The 13,914-nt window shown below is 42.2% G+C and overlaps 1 protein-coding gene across 3 annotated transcripts in view; it reads right to left on the bottom strand.

The window, feature by feature from the left end:
• The window catches only part of dysf (dysferlin, limb girdle muscular dystrophy 2B (autosomal recessive)), an 83,495-nt gene that overhangs the window by 48,778 nt on the left and 20,803 nt on the right, over positions 1 to 13,914 (bottom strand). For 2 of the 3 annotated variants that reach the window (XM_041965639.1, XM_041965641.1), the window contains exons 20-38: positions 13,714 to 13,838; positions 13,363 to 13,469; positions 12,761 to 12,956; positions 12,424 to 12,570; positions 12,218 to 12,349; positions 11,806 to 11,972; positions 11,535 to 11,649; positions 11,358 to 11,463; positions 11,120 to 11,262; positions 10,698 to 10,871; positions 10,261 to 10,345; positions 10,064 to 10,141; positions 5,705 to 5,886; positions 5,448 to 5,588; positions 5,304 to 5,333; positions 5,141 to 5,176; positions 4,737 to 4,778; positions 3,927 to 4,028; positions 3,227 to 3,388 (exon numbers count right to left, since the gene is read on the bottom strand). In XM_041965639.1, the coding sequence (XP_041821573.1) occupies positions 3,227 to 3,388; positions 3,927 to 4,028; positions 4,737 to 4,778; positions 5,141 to 5,176; positions 5,304 to 5,333; positions 5,448 to 5,588; positions 5,705 to 5,886; positions 10,064 to 10,141; positions 10,261 to 10,345; positions 10,698 to 10,871; positions 11,120 to 11,262; positions 11,358 to 11,463; positions 11,535 to 11,649; positions 11,806 to 11,972; positions 12,218 to 12,349; positions 12,424 to 12,570; positions 12,761 to 12,956; positions 13,363 to 13,469; positions 13,714 to 13,838 (2,270 nt within the window). The remainder of the gene's footprint in view (positions 1 to 3,226; positions 3,389 to 3,926; positions 4,029 to 4,736; positions 4,779 to 5,140; positions 5,177 to 5,303; positions 5,334 to 5,447; positions 5,589 to 5,704; positions 5,887 to 10,063; positions 10,142 to 10,260; positions 10,346 to 10,697; positions 10,872 to 11,119; positions 11,263 to 11,357; positions 11,464 to 11,534; positions 11,650 to 11,805; positions 11,973 to 12,217; positions 12,350 to 12,423; positions 12,571 to 12,760; positions 12,957 to 13,362; positions 13,470 to 13,713; positions 13,839 to 13,914) is intronic. The other variant, XM_041965640.1, reaches the window with a different exon arrangement.

Here is a 13,914-nt window from a genome sequence, read left to right as displayed (position 1 = left end):
TAATCCACCCTCATGGGGCAAAACAAAATTAGCTTGGGAACAGGACTTGGGCATTATACTCTCTGAGGAATTTTGGCAGCGCAGTCTAGAAGGCATTCACTCTTCTTCTTTTTGTATTAGACAGTGCCTTACTCAGTTTCAAGTGCTACTCAAATGTAAAACTTGCTAAAACATATCCTAATGTCAGCCCAATGTGTTAAGATGTCATCATAGTTTAGCAACTGTAGGTCATATGTTTTGGCACTGTCAGTCTTTGAGCAGTTTCTGGCAAAAAGTTTTTGAGGTTCTTTCATGCATAAGTGGCAAAACAATTGCCCCATCCCCACATATTTCGATCTTTGGGATCCCTCCTCCAGAAATTACACTTTCTACATCTCAAGCTAAGGCAATCGCCTTCGCTTCACTAATGGCCCGAAGACTCATTCTCCTTCAGTGGAAATCAGATAAACCCCCCCTCTTTTATTAATTGGACTAAAGAAATGCTCTCTTTGTTGCAGCTAGAAAAACTGAGACACAGTCGGACTAATTGTTATGGAAAATTTAGTGTGACCTGGCGCCCTTTCATTGAATATGTTAAAAACCTGAACCTATCATAAAAAGTTTCCCTGTCGGAGTATGTGTAATGGAGTAATATCCCCTTTTGTTTTTAATTATTATTATTTATGTTTTTTTATGTATTTATTTTTTCTATGTTTCACATAAATATGTGTCATACATAAATCCTAAATGTTTGCATATGTTTACTTATTTATAGATGTACTCATTCAATAATTGTTATTGTTATTATTATTTTGTTAGTATACAGTTTGTATTATTTATTTTTTCAGGCTTGATTTTTGGGGGTGGGGGGGGGCATGTTTGTTTATAAATGGAAAAACTATAAATAAAGTAAAAAAAAACAAAAAAAACTAACTATTATAATATTTTTTTCAAGTACTTTACTTAAGTCCAAATATTGTATTATATTGTAGGGAAATACTGTACTTTCATTCCACTACTTTGATAACTTGACAAAGTAGTTACAAGCTACTTGCATGGTAAGATTTCACATTAAAATACAGATACGATAAGCTCATTAAACGCGGTGGATTATTAAAGCTTAAACTAGTGGTTCCCAACTTTTATAACTTATTGATAAAAGTTGTTGGTGTTTCAGATGTTTGTGTGTTGTTTCTAAAAAAAAAAGTCTAAAAACAATTAGTCGTCCATTAATCATCTCATGCCCCCTAAAATGTATCTACGACACAACAAAGCTACTTAATATCTTATACTGTATAATAATACATGCTATTTTACTGCAGAATGAGTACTTTCAGTCTGATACTCGAGGTACATTTTGCTGGTAATACTTCAAGATCAAAATAACATGGTATTTAATGATTAAGATGTCATGTTCAATAAGATTATTGAACATGTCAATTGATACTTTAAGGCGACAAATTATTAATACCTGCATTTGTTTCAGTCAGATTTCTACTGACATGTAGAAGCAGAACAGTGCTGATCAATGACTCACTGACTGCTTCCCTAAGCGACGAGTATGGCTGAACGCTGACTCGCAAAATTTCCCAAATGCAGCAGTAAAATAACGATTCTGGGATGTATTTCAGCATCAAAGATATCTCTGACCACGAAATAACTAACCACTTCAGAGGAAAACCACGTCTCCATTCGTTTATTTGCTTTACCAAATAAACCCTTTTACTGTTTGCGCAGTTTAATAACTGCACAAAGGCAACGGAAGAAAACAGCTTTTCCGACAGAATCGTTCATATTTCTATTCGACCCATTCATCTCTCTTGACAGAAGCACCACAGGCTGAGCTCTTCGGGCCAGAACGTGGCTCATGTCGGCTTCCTGAACGTGGAATTTCAAGACCGTTCAACACTTTTCGTGCTTCTCCCACACAGCTCCTTCTGGGTGATCCACAGTCATCACAAGAGGTGTCAGCTCTGAGTGCTAAGACCCCCCCGCCCCCCCCAGCAGCCTTGGAAAAACAGCTCTATTTTTCCAGTAACTTAGCACGAGATACGTGAACTCTAAACTTTTCTGCATCTCTGTTCTCTTTTTTTTTTTTTTTTTTAAGATGAAATTTCAGGTCAGTTGGAAAATCAAGAATTGCGTTCACTGATTTTTGTCTTTTGGCCCCTTTAAAATTTTGACTGATATGTAAAACTTGTTTGCAAACAGTTCCATATGTACACATCCAGCAGGTGTGAAGCGATTTGTGTGTCTTTCAAATCTTTCAAATTACTAGTTAAGAGTCGAGGTGCTGCTGGTATTCATGCTCATGAGCAACCAGATAATGGTGAATATGTTGACTTTAATATGAAGTGAGACCAAAATAATGATTAGAGCCACTTTAAATGAATGTTTCACTTAAAGGTACAGTCAAATTTGCTTTGAGTTGTTCCGGAATATATGATGTAATAATTAACATTGCCGCTCTGCCCTTAATTGTCCAGAATAATGACTAAATTCATAATAGACAAAATATACCAGCGTTTTGTAGATGTCGACCATGAAAAACAGCAGACAAAAGTTCAACAAAGGTTGACTTTGAGATGGGAACCTCACGTCAAATCAGGAAACACATTCTAAAGTCAAACTCAATCTAAGTGAGTTTTTGAGATTTTAGAGCAAACGTGACCTTAAAAATCACAGTTTCTTGTTGAGTTCTGATATTTACTCTACCTGTCATGTGTCACAGCCATGTCTGTGTCAGTGTTTGAAGATGCACGTTGCCTGATTTAGATACAGTGACATTTATGACCTCGTTCTACAGTGGAGTCCCGTTTAAAAGACCCAAGTCAGCAGTTGTAGCACAGACACATTCAGATAAAAATCTTCACCCTGCAGTGACCCAGCATCAGCAACATATAGACAGGTAGCCGTTGGAAAAGTCTCCCACAATGCATCTTTACAACCCTGAACTGCAGAAATGTTCCTTTTTGCTGGAAACGGCTCTGCGACCGAGCTGGAAGCATCTACGACTGCAGCGTCTGCTGACAGCCAACGTCCACATTCAGAATTAGATTAGTTCTAGTTTTTCTGGAGGAGGAGAAGGAACAGTGGAGTCCATTGTTGTGGATTCACTGATGAAGATAAATGAGCGGTGCAAACCACATCACAGCAGAACTCTCATTAGGCATGAAAGCGGCGAGCCTCGGCGCTGATTACATCTGCGTAATGTGAGTATGTGTGCAGTGTTTCTCCTTGTTCTCACCACGTCAAGAATGAGCTTATTGATGTCAAAGTTGGGCTTCTTCTTCACGCTGCGGATGACGCAGCTCTGGACCACGGTGCCTCCACACTCCACCTGCAGGCTCGGGGAGGTGACGCTGGCCAGCTGGAAACTTTTCAGGTTACGAACCCCCCACGCTAAGATCTGACAGAGGAAGACAAATACAAATCCTTATTAAGAATTCATTAATAATTATTTTTTCAGATTAATGAGGTAATCATTTAATCATTAATAACATAGGGTCCAGCGTGCTGTCATGAAATTGGTCCAAACCTCACTGATATTCAAGTTACAATGAAATCGATCGGAGAACAGCAGCAAATGCTCACATTTTAAAAGCTGTAATCAGCAAATATTTTCCCGCTTTTTTTTATTATTTGAAAGAAAATTCAATAATAATAATAATAATGGATATTGTTTTGGTTTTTTTTTTCTACTTTCTGACATTTTATAGGTTAAACAAATCAACAAACTGAGAAAAAAATGGAAAATATGCAAGATAAATGTAAAAAATATATGGAAATACCTCAGATAAATAGAAGAATAACTAATCAACAAATATTGGATCGTACAGTGAGACAAGTCGACCAGCAGACCATTTCCAGTTTTGCAACCAAAGACAGTTTGCAGCAAAATTCTGACAAAAAACTAAAAAAAAAACTTCTCAGATCTGAGGAAATACCTCGATAGCGGTTCTCTGCAGAACAGGTTTGATTCCCTGAGGAACCACAAAGACGTTGGGCTCTCTCTGAGGGGGCGGGTATGGAAGGTCCGACTCCTCCGGCTGCCAGTAGGAAAGCAGGACAGTCGTGAATCAGCAATCATCAACACGAGAAGAAAAACCCATGAAAACGAGACCGGCAGTCTTCTTCAAAGGAGATTAAATGGCTGTTTAATGACTTGATGTTTAGTATGAACATGTCAGATGGGTTTTAGAGCGTTAAAATAACACAAATGTAACATTCAAGTCAAGACCAGTGCAGGTTTTTTCACAAAACAAGTCTGTTACTGGTACATGAGTACAGAGAGGCTGTGGATAGAGGACATGTTTAACTTGTCTTGTTTGTTAGTTTACGGTATGTTTTCTCCTGATAATTAATCATTGAGTACAAATTAATTAATAACAAAGAACTAATATCTATTCTTGTGTAAAAAATGTTGGATATACTACAAACTTAAAAAGAATGAAAATTTCCACAGCTTGTGATGTTACAACACAAAAATACAAAAAAAGTGTCAAGTCAGAAAAGTTTTATGCGTGAAGGACACAAATATCATCTTTACAAATATCCTCTCTGGCCTTCCACAAACAAATCAACAAAATATACAAGAGGTAACAAAATGTTAGTGGAAGTTTGAATTATGTAAGTGTGAACAAATGAAAACAAAAGGACAATTGAACATGCATGAATGATGAAGCTCTGTGTGCTGTGCAGGCGGTGAACATGACACAGCATGAGTGTGTTTCTGTGTTTGTATGTGCACATTGTACCCATTGCTGCAGGTTTTCAACAAGGAATCCTGGAAACATCAACTGAGGAAGAGGCATCGAAGAAAAAGAGACGAAAAAAGAAACAGAGCAGTGAAATAAAAGCGAAGAAGTGCAGGTTTCAAATTTCAGCAACAGGCGAAACATCAGATGAAGGACTTTAAATTTCATATCCTGCAAAAATGCATCAGAAGTTCCTCGACTGTTCTGAGATGCTTGTTATCAGCACAGAGAAAATGAAAAATCCCATTAGAGAAAATTCATATCAACCTTTTCTCACAAAGAAGTTCCTGGTTGGGTCAAATAGACTTCCCCATCCCCCCATCACACAACATCAAAGTCTTTTTTTTATTTTAATTTGTTTTTAATCAATATGTGAGTAGATGCTCCGCTTTCAGCCGTCTCACCTCATCTAGAACGTGGGTGGAGGTCACGATGTCTCCCTGCAGGTGAGACAAGAACAAGTTTCATTTTACAGGCTGGAAACGTATGAGAGAGGGAAACGAAGAGCGATTAATCCCAGAAAACAAAGAGTGGGGGAGAAAAAATGAAAGAAAATCATGAACTGACCTCCTGGCCTGGAATATGGTGAACTGCTGGCTGTAGACACATTGTTATAAGATAATTAAAATATTAAAATACATTTAATTAAAATTCCCACTGAAGACAATGGAGGATTAATAAAGTGGTGATGATGGAAGGTTGACCTCTGACCTTTTCTCTGCGTATGAGCTCGAAGGCGGCCAGCAGCTCGCCGGCGTTCTTGTCCCCGTGGCGAATGGGGAACCAGGCCAGACGAGGGGAGGCAGTCAGGGAGGGCTGGCACACACAGCGGCCCATGAACTCATCTGCACCCTGAACGTTTCGAACACACAGAGCATTTCACAGTTCTTGTTCCTGGCATGATGCTCGATGCTTGACTGCAGCCTCAGCGAGGACAGAATGCAAAAAAAAAAAAAAAACACACTCACGTATGTGTCCGAATCGTAAAGCTCCACCACGACGTTGGGCGGAGTGGCCATCGTGACCTCGGGGTCGCCAAAAATCTCCACCTCATAGAAGATGAGCGTCTGGTCCCAGGTGGGATTGAGAGTGTTTCGCACCGTCACTGTTTTCTGGGACTGATGGAGGAACGACACAATGGCGTAGGGGTCTGAGGAGAGAGCACGACAAAATAAAACAGAGATAAATCTTTCAACTGCTTGTCCGAGAGCTTGAAAAGAGTCCATCCAATAGATGTTGGGACAGTCAAAACAATAAATGTAAACTTCAAGGTGGTGCCAGTGGGAAGGTCAAACCATGACTGCCTGAATCAAATTTCATGGTTTTCCACTCAGTTGAGAGACTGACAGACTGACTGATGCCGCCTTCCCTACACTCACTCACTAGCACGGCTAACAATGTCTTCGTTTGTTGTTTGAAAGGGCCGTCGATATGCAGCCTTTAGTGGATAGCATGCATGTTAGCATGATAACCAACACGAACACAGCACAAAGAACAAAACACCATCTCCAGAAACGAAGAAGACACAGTCTGCGTGATTGACAGATGAGCTCTGAGAAGCACGCTGCAGAGACGCCACAGGAGTAGGCGACAGACGCCAAAAGACATAAAAAAATAACAGCAGAAAACTGTTAACTCGCAGTCGAGCGCTGAAGTTTGTTTTGTGTGTGTGTGTGTGTCTGTCACTGGAGTCCCTGGAACAAACACACGGCTGGAAGTAACGTCTACCCATCGTGTGTATTCTTGTGCTTCTGTCTTTGACAGCGAGGACATTTCAGGGGGAAAGTCCCATCGACGACATCTGAGATAACATCTGAGACATGACGATGGCGTCAAACTAGAGCAGCCACTGGTTCAATCATTAACTAACTGTATTTGTATTTTATAGGCTGATCGTATGTTTTTTAGTGTAAAATGTTCATTTGAACAGTAGCTAGTACCTACAGCTTGTCAAATAGATGTAGTCAAGTAAAAGTAAAATAAACCCTGTGAAATGTAGAAGTATAAAGAAACATAAAAGGGAGTACCTCAAAATTGTACTAATTGAGTAAATGAAAAAGTAAAAAAGTAAAGTAACTTTTCTCACTTTTTACATGCAAAAAGAGATGAAATAAATAAACTGACAGTGAACAGACTCCAGGTCAGATCATAACAGGCGCTCATGAGCCTCAGTTTACGCTGCTGTCCTAACATCCAGAGAAGACGACGATGTTATGGTTGAAGCTGGCAGCACAAACTTGTGTCCGTGTGTGTGTGTGTGTGTGTGTGTGTCCAAACTATCCCGGCGTCCCACACAGTGACATCAGCAGCTCGGGAATGCCGAGCGCGACCACTCTACTCCATGTTAACACACACACGCACACACACACACACACACGCACAATGTATAATGTGGACACATGGATAGACACACACATGTATGTACAGTTATGCACACACACACACACACAGTGAGTAGTTTGTTATTTCAGGCAGAGTAAAGAGTCTCTATGGAGCCGTTAGAATCAGAGTAAACAGAAGCTAAGTTGCATTTTCCCACCAGCCCTCAATTAACCTTGGACATCCATATGCACACACACACACACACACACACACACACACACACACACACACATAAGAGGCACACCACCCATGGTGACCCATTCAATTACTGTCCACTCCCAACAGCCCGTTAGCTCATATAAACAGCAATACAAACAGCCCAGGGGGGTTATGTAAGTGTGTGTGTGTGTGTGTGTGTGCGTGTGTGTGTGTGTGTGTGTGTGTGGAGGGGAAGCAGCAGTAGTGGGGACCTCAGTGGGAGCCACAGGGGTACATAAACACAGCGAAGACAGGGAAGAGAGAGGTAGAGACAGAGAGAGATTGGGGGAAAGAATGGGTGGAGGACAAGGAGAGAGAGATGGAGGGTGAGAAGAGAGAGAAAAGGATACAGAGAGGATGGAAGGAAAAGATATATGTACTACAAATGTGTGAATCAAAGAAGACAGACAGACAGAGCTAAAGAGAAATTTCTCTCCTTTTGATTGGCTGTGATCAGGGCGGGGACGGCGGCCATGACACCAGATCAAAAAGGCTGCTAACTTAGCAAACTTGTGAGTTCAGAGAGATTTACTGTCGGCCGTCAATAACTTCTCATTGAATGAAATGTTTGAAAAGGTGAACAAAAAGCCAGGAGGAAGTGAAGACGCCAGCAGAGAGAAGCTACAGTCGCTGTTACTGACTAGCGCTAGCCAGTTAGCTCGCTAGTTAGCCCTGCGAGTACAGAATAGCTACTCCCAACACTGGCGCTGATTAGACCGAGATTTAGACAGGTGAAAATAAACAAAGAAGGACGGAGACAGAGCAGAGGACAGACAGAGACAGACAGACTGAAAAAAGAAAGAGCTCAGTCTTTGATAGATGACTCAGTCTTTAATCATGGCCACCCAGATGCCATTTAACACCAGATTAACACACAACTGAAGGCCATCCATCAACTCTACTCATCCATTACGCCGAGTGTGTGTTTCCCTCCAGCCTCCCTCCATCATCTATCATTTCTCTCCTCCTCCGTCTATTCATCCCCCTGTTTTTCAAGGCTTCGTCTCTGTTTTTACATCTGAGGCTGCGGTGGGTTTCTGATTAACGCGCACAGTAGCCGCAGTTTCCATGACCTGCTTCGAATAAAAGAAAAACATTCGCTCTCTTCTTTTTTTTGTCCTCTCTTTCTCTGTCGCTCTCTCTTTTCTAAACCTCCCCTCCTTCTCTCCCTCCATCTTTCGGTGCAATAACACACACCTCTATTAATAATCTGAGCCTTTCAAACGCCCCTCTCTCTGTCTGTGGCGTTATAAAAACAGAAGAACTCTGCCTGATATTAAAGCTCACTTCCTTGTTTTTAATGTGCAGAGTTTCTGTGTCCCTCCGTGTCTTTAAAGACACGTCTGTATTTGGAAAGTCAAGGTTGGAAGATGTCTACATCTTCATGCTTTGCAACCAGGTGTGGAGCGACATATCATATATATATATCATACATGAATCTCCCATTAATGATCGTTATCATTATGATTCAGTTATATTGTATTGTTTAAGATCCGCATACATACATTCAGATCGTCCCCCAAACTAAGATAGCTGACCACTCAAAATAACAATTACAAACTATCATTATTTTATTAATTATTTTTACTCTTCCCTCATTATTACCAATTATTCATATTTTAATACATGTATTATTATTATCATCATTATTTTCATCTATAAATATCACATTTAACAGATTTCCATGAATACATGACATTATACTCATCTAAGTCACAGTAAGTGCATCATGTTTATTATTATTATTATTATTATTATTATAGTAATATAGTAGTATATCATTGTATGTGATTATTATAATTTCTGTGGTTTGTTAAGTTTCATGCTGAGTTCTGCGCCCTGTTTTTGCTGTCTGTCCTTGTATATTTTAGCCTGATTTCTTTCATTGTTTTATATGCAAAGTCTTTACTGTTTTCTTTTTGCATCAATAAAAAAAATTGCTGAATAAATAAACAAAAAAGGATGTGGAGCGACATCAGCATCCTTTGGTTTGGTGCACAGCAGAAAACAGCTTCCTGCTTTGTGTGGAAAATGATGCTGATGAGAGACCAGAAAACCAAAACAAGAAGCTGAACGATGCTAAAATGCTAAAATAGAGCAAAACCTTTTCCTTTGATGTTTAGTCCTCATCTTTATCGTTTATTACTCCAAATTAATTAAAATTAGCTCCAGTTTTAAGTGCTTACATACAAACTGTTTTCCCACCCATGCAGCTGCATTTATTTCTTCACACTGTACACTCTCTTTTTAAACATGGGGCTCCCTGCTGCCACAGTGTCCTCAAAGCTTCATGTTTTGAGAAGCAGCATATTGAAGTTTCGTAACAGCAGCAGTGAACTGAGAGGAAATTTTCTTTTCTGGGATGCTGCTGTGAGCTTTCAGAAGAAAAAGTCTACAAATTCTACAAAAGACTGTGTGCAGAGACCCGAAAACTGGTGGAAATCATCACATCCACTTTCTTTATTGTAAAGCAGCTCTCGCCATTCGAGAGCTCCACGTCAGCTCACAGGCTGTGTTACATTCAGGGAAACACAGTAAAAAGACCTGATGTGCACTTGGTGAACAAACAGTGTTTCTGTGGCGCCCTCACTCCTGTCTGTTTCACATTGGAGAAAACTGAGGTCAGTTTTTCACAAACTGAACTTTCCGGCCACCAGATGGCGCAAGTTATCAGCATTATTCTTTACACATGACAGAAACGCTGTGAGAAACACAGTGAAGATTTTAAAGAATTCACTGCACGGTACCTGAGAAGCTGTCTTTGTCCATGGCCGGCAGGTCTCTGGCTTGGTACAGGTAGCAGCGCAGGTGGTAGCGGGTGCCACCTAGACACACGCACACACACACACACACACACACACACCATAGCATTGACAAAAAGGTGGAGGAATGAAGAAGGAGGAAGACTATGAGAGAGAAAAGGAAGGGTAAAAAAATGTCTTACGGTCAAAGAAACAGGAAATGGTCGGTCTGTTGACTCCAAACGTTGTTGTGACTGACTTGTCATCGTTCTTGTCCTCTATGCTACTCTGTGGGGGAAGGAGGAGGAGGAGGAGGCCGAAAGAAAGGAAGATGAAGATCACATTCAGAAAGAAAAGAACAGGCAACACTGACTTGTAGAAGCACACTCTAATCACACTTTTGTGTATATTTTATCTGGGGTAGTTCCTAATGGATTGGGCCTTTTAGTTCCAATGAATTTCAAGATTACATACAAGGATGTATGAAAGCACAGTGTTAAGGTGTCCACATACTTTTGGCCATGTAGTGTATTTTAAATGCTATTACTTAGCATTTTACTGTATGTAATAATGAATGTGGTAATTCATGAAAACTGACCAGTAAACACAGTTTTTATCCTGTTATGTCTGATTCTCTCACCAGAGAACACTCCAGAGCAAAGATGGCGGCCGGTCCCGTCTTCTCCAGCGGCTCCATGCGACACCTCCACCTGCGCCTCCTGAAGCTGTCCGTCTTTCTCGGCTTCAAGTGGAACCTCCAGCCGAACAGCGAGGCGTACTCCCAGCCCTCCCTCTCCGTCTCGTCCGGACGCTGCTGTAAACACACACACGCACACACACACACACACCACTCTGAGCCTCTGTGTGTTTCAGCTGCTTTCTTGCCCATTTGTGCAACTAGAGCACCATCTAGTGGCGGAAACAGGACGGTTCAACAGTTCACATAACAGGATGACATGAGAGATGAAAAAGAAATGTAAATGCTTCAAGATTATTGATCCAGATGGATGGATCAGTGAAGCTTTACTGGCTTAACTTCAGCGGTGGAAGATCTCTGTCTACCTTTCTGAGAGCTTCCATCTTCTGCTGGTCCCGTCGTCTCATTCGGATCCATCGTCTCCTTCGGTTCGTGTGGTACATCTTCTCTGCCGGCACCCACGACTTGGGGCGGCGGTCTGGAGGGATGGTGATGCCGTACTCCCAGCCTGGACACACACAGAATGGGGCTTGTTAGTGTTTAATTTAGCTTTTGTTGTTGATGGGTTGGTTTTTGTGTGTGTGTGTGTGTGTGTGTGCGCACCTTGATCATCCACAGCCCTGTTGAGATCTTCGCTCCACTCCACCTCCTCCCACGTCCAACCTGGAGGACACTCCACCTCGTCCTTCGGCACCGCCTTCTCCCCGTTCTGACGTACACATTCATTAGATTTACAGAGATGAGTGAAGCCATTAAAGGTGCAGAAACACACACACGTACCACGTCAGTGTAGCCCTCCGGCATGCCGATCCACTGTCCGCCCGGCAACCTCATCTGGTTTTCAAACACTTCCTCTGTGAAGGTCATGTGACCGGCGTCCACGTCATACAGCAGTCTGAGGGTTTATCATCACAGACACATGACACACACACACACAAAAAAGTGGCTCCATCTTCTGTGGTAAAGTTTGAAGAATTAAAATAATAATAATTTCAGCGATCATTTGAGGCAGGTCGTGTGAACATATGAATAGTGGGTAACACACACTTACGTCTTCTCAGGGCTGATGTACCAGTCGCCAGCCCAGGTCCAGCCAGGTGAGGGCTTGAAGCTCTCTTTGGGCAGTTTCACTCTTCCAGTGACGTCGCTGAACTTGGGGTAGGTTAAACCTGTAGTTCCCCAGCTGCCCACCAGAGCGAGTCGGGTCTGGTTCTCATACTGCAGGAACAGAGATCTGGGTCACGGGATGATGCATAATGCCCCCCATGGAGCTGCTGTTAGCTTAATTAGCTAACTGCAGCTGATAAGTCTGCTAGCGACAGTACTGATGGTCAGTCTGGGCTCATTGATCAGTCAACTCTTGGTGTAAGATTCAGTTTCATCAAATTTGATGAGGGGGCCTGAAGATGAGTTAATTTCTGATCACAGCGCTCAGATCTTCGTTCCCAGCAGCAGCATCTTACCGTCTCTGCAAAGACGGACAGTTTTCCTTCAGCGTGTTGGTTGAAGTGTTTGACGTCAGCAGCCAATCCAAACCAGACTTTGACCCTAAGCTGACCAGGAAGCTTGGCTTCTCCACCACTGCCCTGTGGGTACTGCACAGCACACACAGCAAGGTAAAACCTCATTTCACAAGATAAAATGCATGTTTCTGAGTGTGTGTGTTCACCTTGAGGAAGACGGTCTGCAGCTGTCCGCAGTGTTTCCCACAGTGCTGCTGGGAGAAGATCACAGTGTGTGCTGGGATGCGGTGGTACGCCACCCTGCGGTCGCCCTGCAGCATCCATATCACAATGTCTGGAAGACTGTTCTGAGGCTGGGCGAGCGACATAGAGTACAGAGAGAAAAAAGAGAGAGAGAGATTATTAGTTGTGCTCTTTTTTGACCTGATCTTGCTATTGTCATGCACCATAAATTGTGGAAGAAGTACTGAAGCTGGCATGTAGCATGACTGTTACCTGCTGTGTTACCTCGTCCTCCGGCCCAGCTAATGTACACACACTCACCTCCTCAACCAAGGCCCTGAGCCTGCTGGCCCAGTCCTCAGCCTGCTCCAGCACTGTGGACAGCTCGGTGGCGGGTCCGTGTTTGAGAGCGAGCGCCGCCGCAACGATCTGCTGCAGGTGGAGGACGCGAATGTGCCTCAGTGAGCGGTCCAAAGGGGTCGCACACTGCCAGTGGTCGAGAGAGGGCAGCTCTTCACTGGAGAAAGAAGAGAGAGAGAGAGAAGTGTGAGACGGGGACAACACACAGAAATAAATGAGCAGGACTGCAGCATGTGTTTGCATTCTGAAGTCGTGCAAGAGAGAAGAATGCAAGAGTCCAACATGTCTCAATAAGGAAATTCCCTCCAAAACTTTGTTCTTTTCAGTATATTAAGTGAAGTGATGTTGACGACAACGAGAAAAACAGTGAAGAAGAAGAAGATCAGAAAATCTTTTACTTGAGTAAAAGTAGCGATGTTAAAATACTCCATTAAGAGTAAAACTCCTGCATTTTAAATGAGCTAGAGAAGTATTATGTACTTTAAAGTCTAAATGCACTTATTTATACATGTGATTTGTTATATGATTGCATGTTATATCATAGATACAGTTTCAGTGTTTACCTGCAGTCAGTGATGACCTGATCCAACAGCTCGACCACTCGGAGCTCCACCTCCTCCAGATCACTGCCTGCCTTCACCTCCAGCTGCACCCGCTGCAGGGCCTCCTCCTGAACACACACACACACACGCACACGCACACACACAAACATTCAGATGGCAAATATTCAATATAAGAGAGGAATGTCTTTATTTTTTTATTTTCAAGGTCTAAAACCTAAAAATTTCCTAATGAAGGTAGATGTACAACAACACACATACACGCACCCACCCACGCACACACATACACACACACACACACACACACACACACACACACACACACACACACACACACACGGATGCGACACCCACCAGTCTCTCTATGACAGCCAGCAGCATGTTGAGAGCATCAATCCTCGGTTTGATATCTTCCCACTCTGAAGACAGAACCACCACGGGCTTTACGTTTCCCCACGGGAGGTAGTAGTAGTGGCAGCCTGTAACAAACACACAAGCTCAGATAAATATCAGTAAAATAAATAAAACCTCTCGAGTCTTGAAGTGAGTCTGATC

The sequence above is a fragment of the Chelmon rostratus genome, chromosome 23 (genome assembly GCF_017976325.1).
Source record: "Chelmon rostratus isolate fCheRos1 chromosome 23, fCheRos1.pri, whole genome shotgun sequence".
In the NCBI taxonomy this organism is placed as follows: domain Eukaryota; kingdom Metazoa; phylum Chordata; class Actinopteri; order Chaetodontiformes; family Chaetodontidae; genus Chelmon; species Chelmon rostratus.
This window is presented reverse-complemented; position numbering and strand designations above follow the sequence as displayed.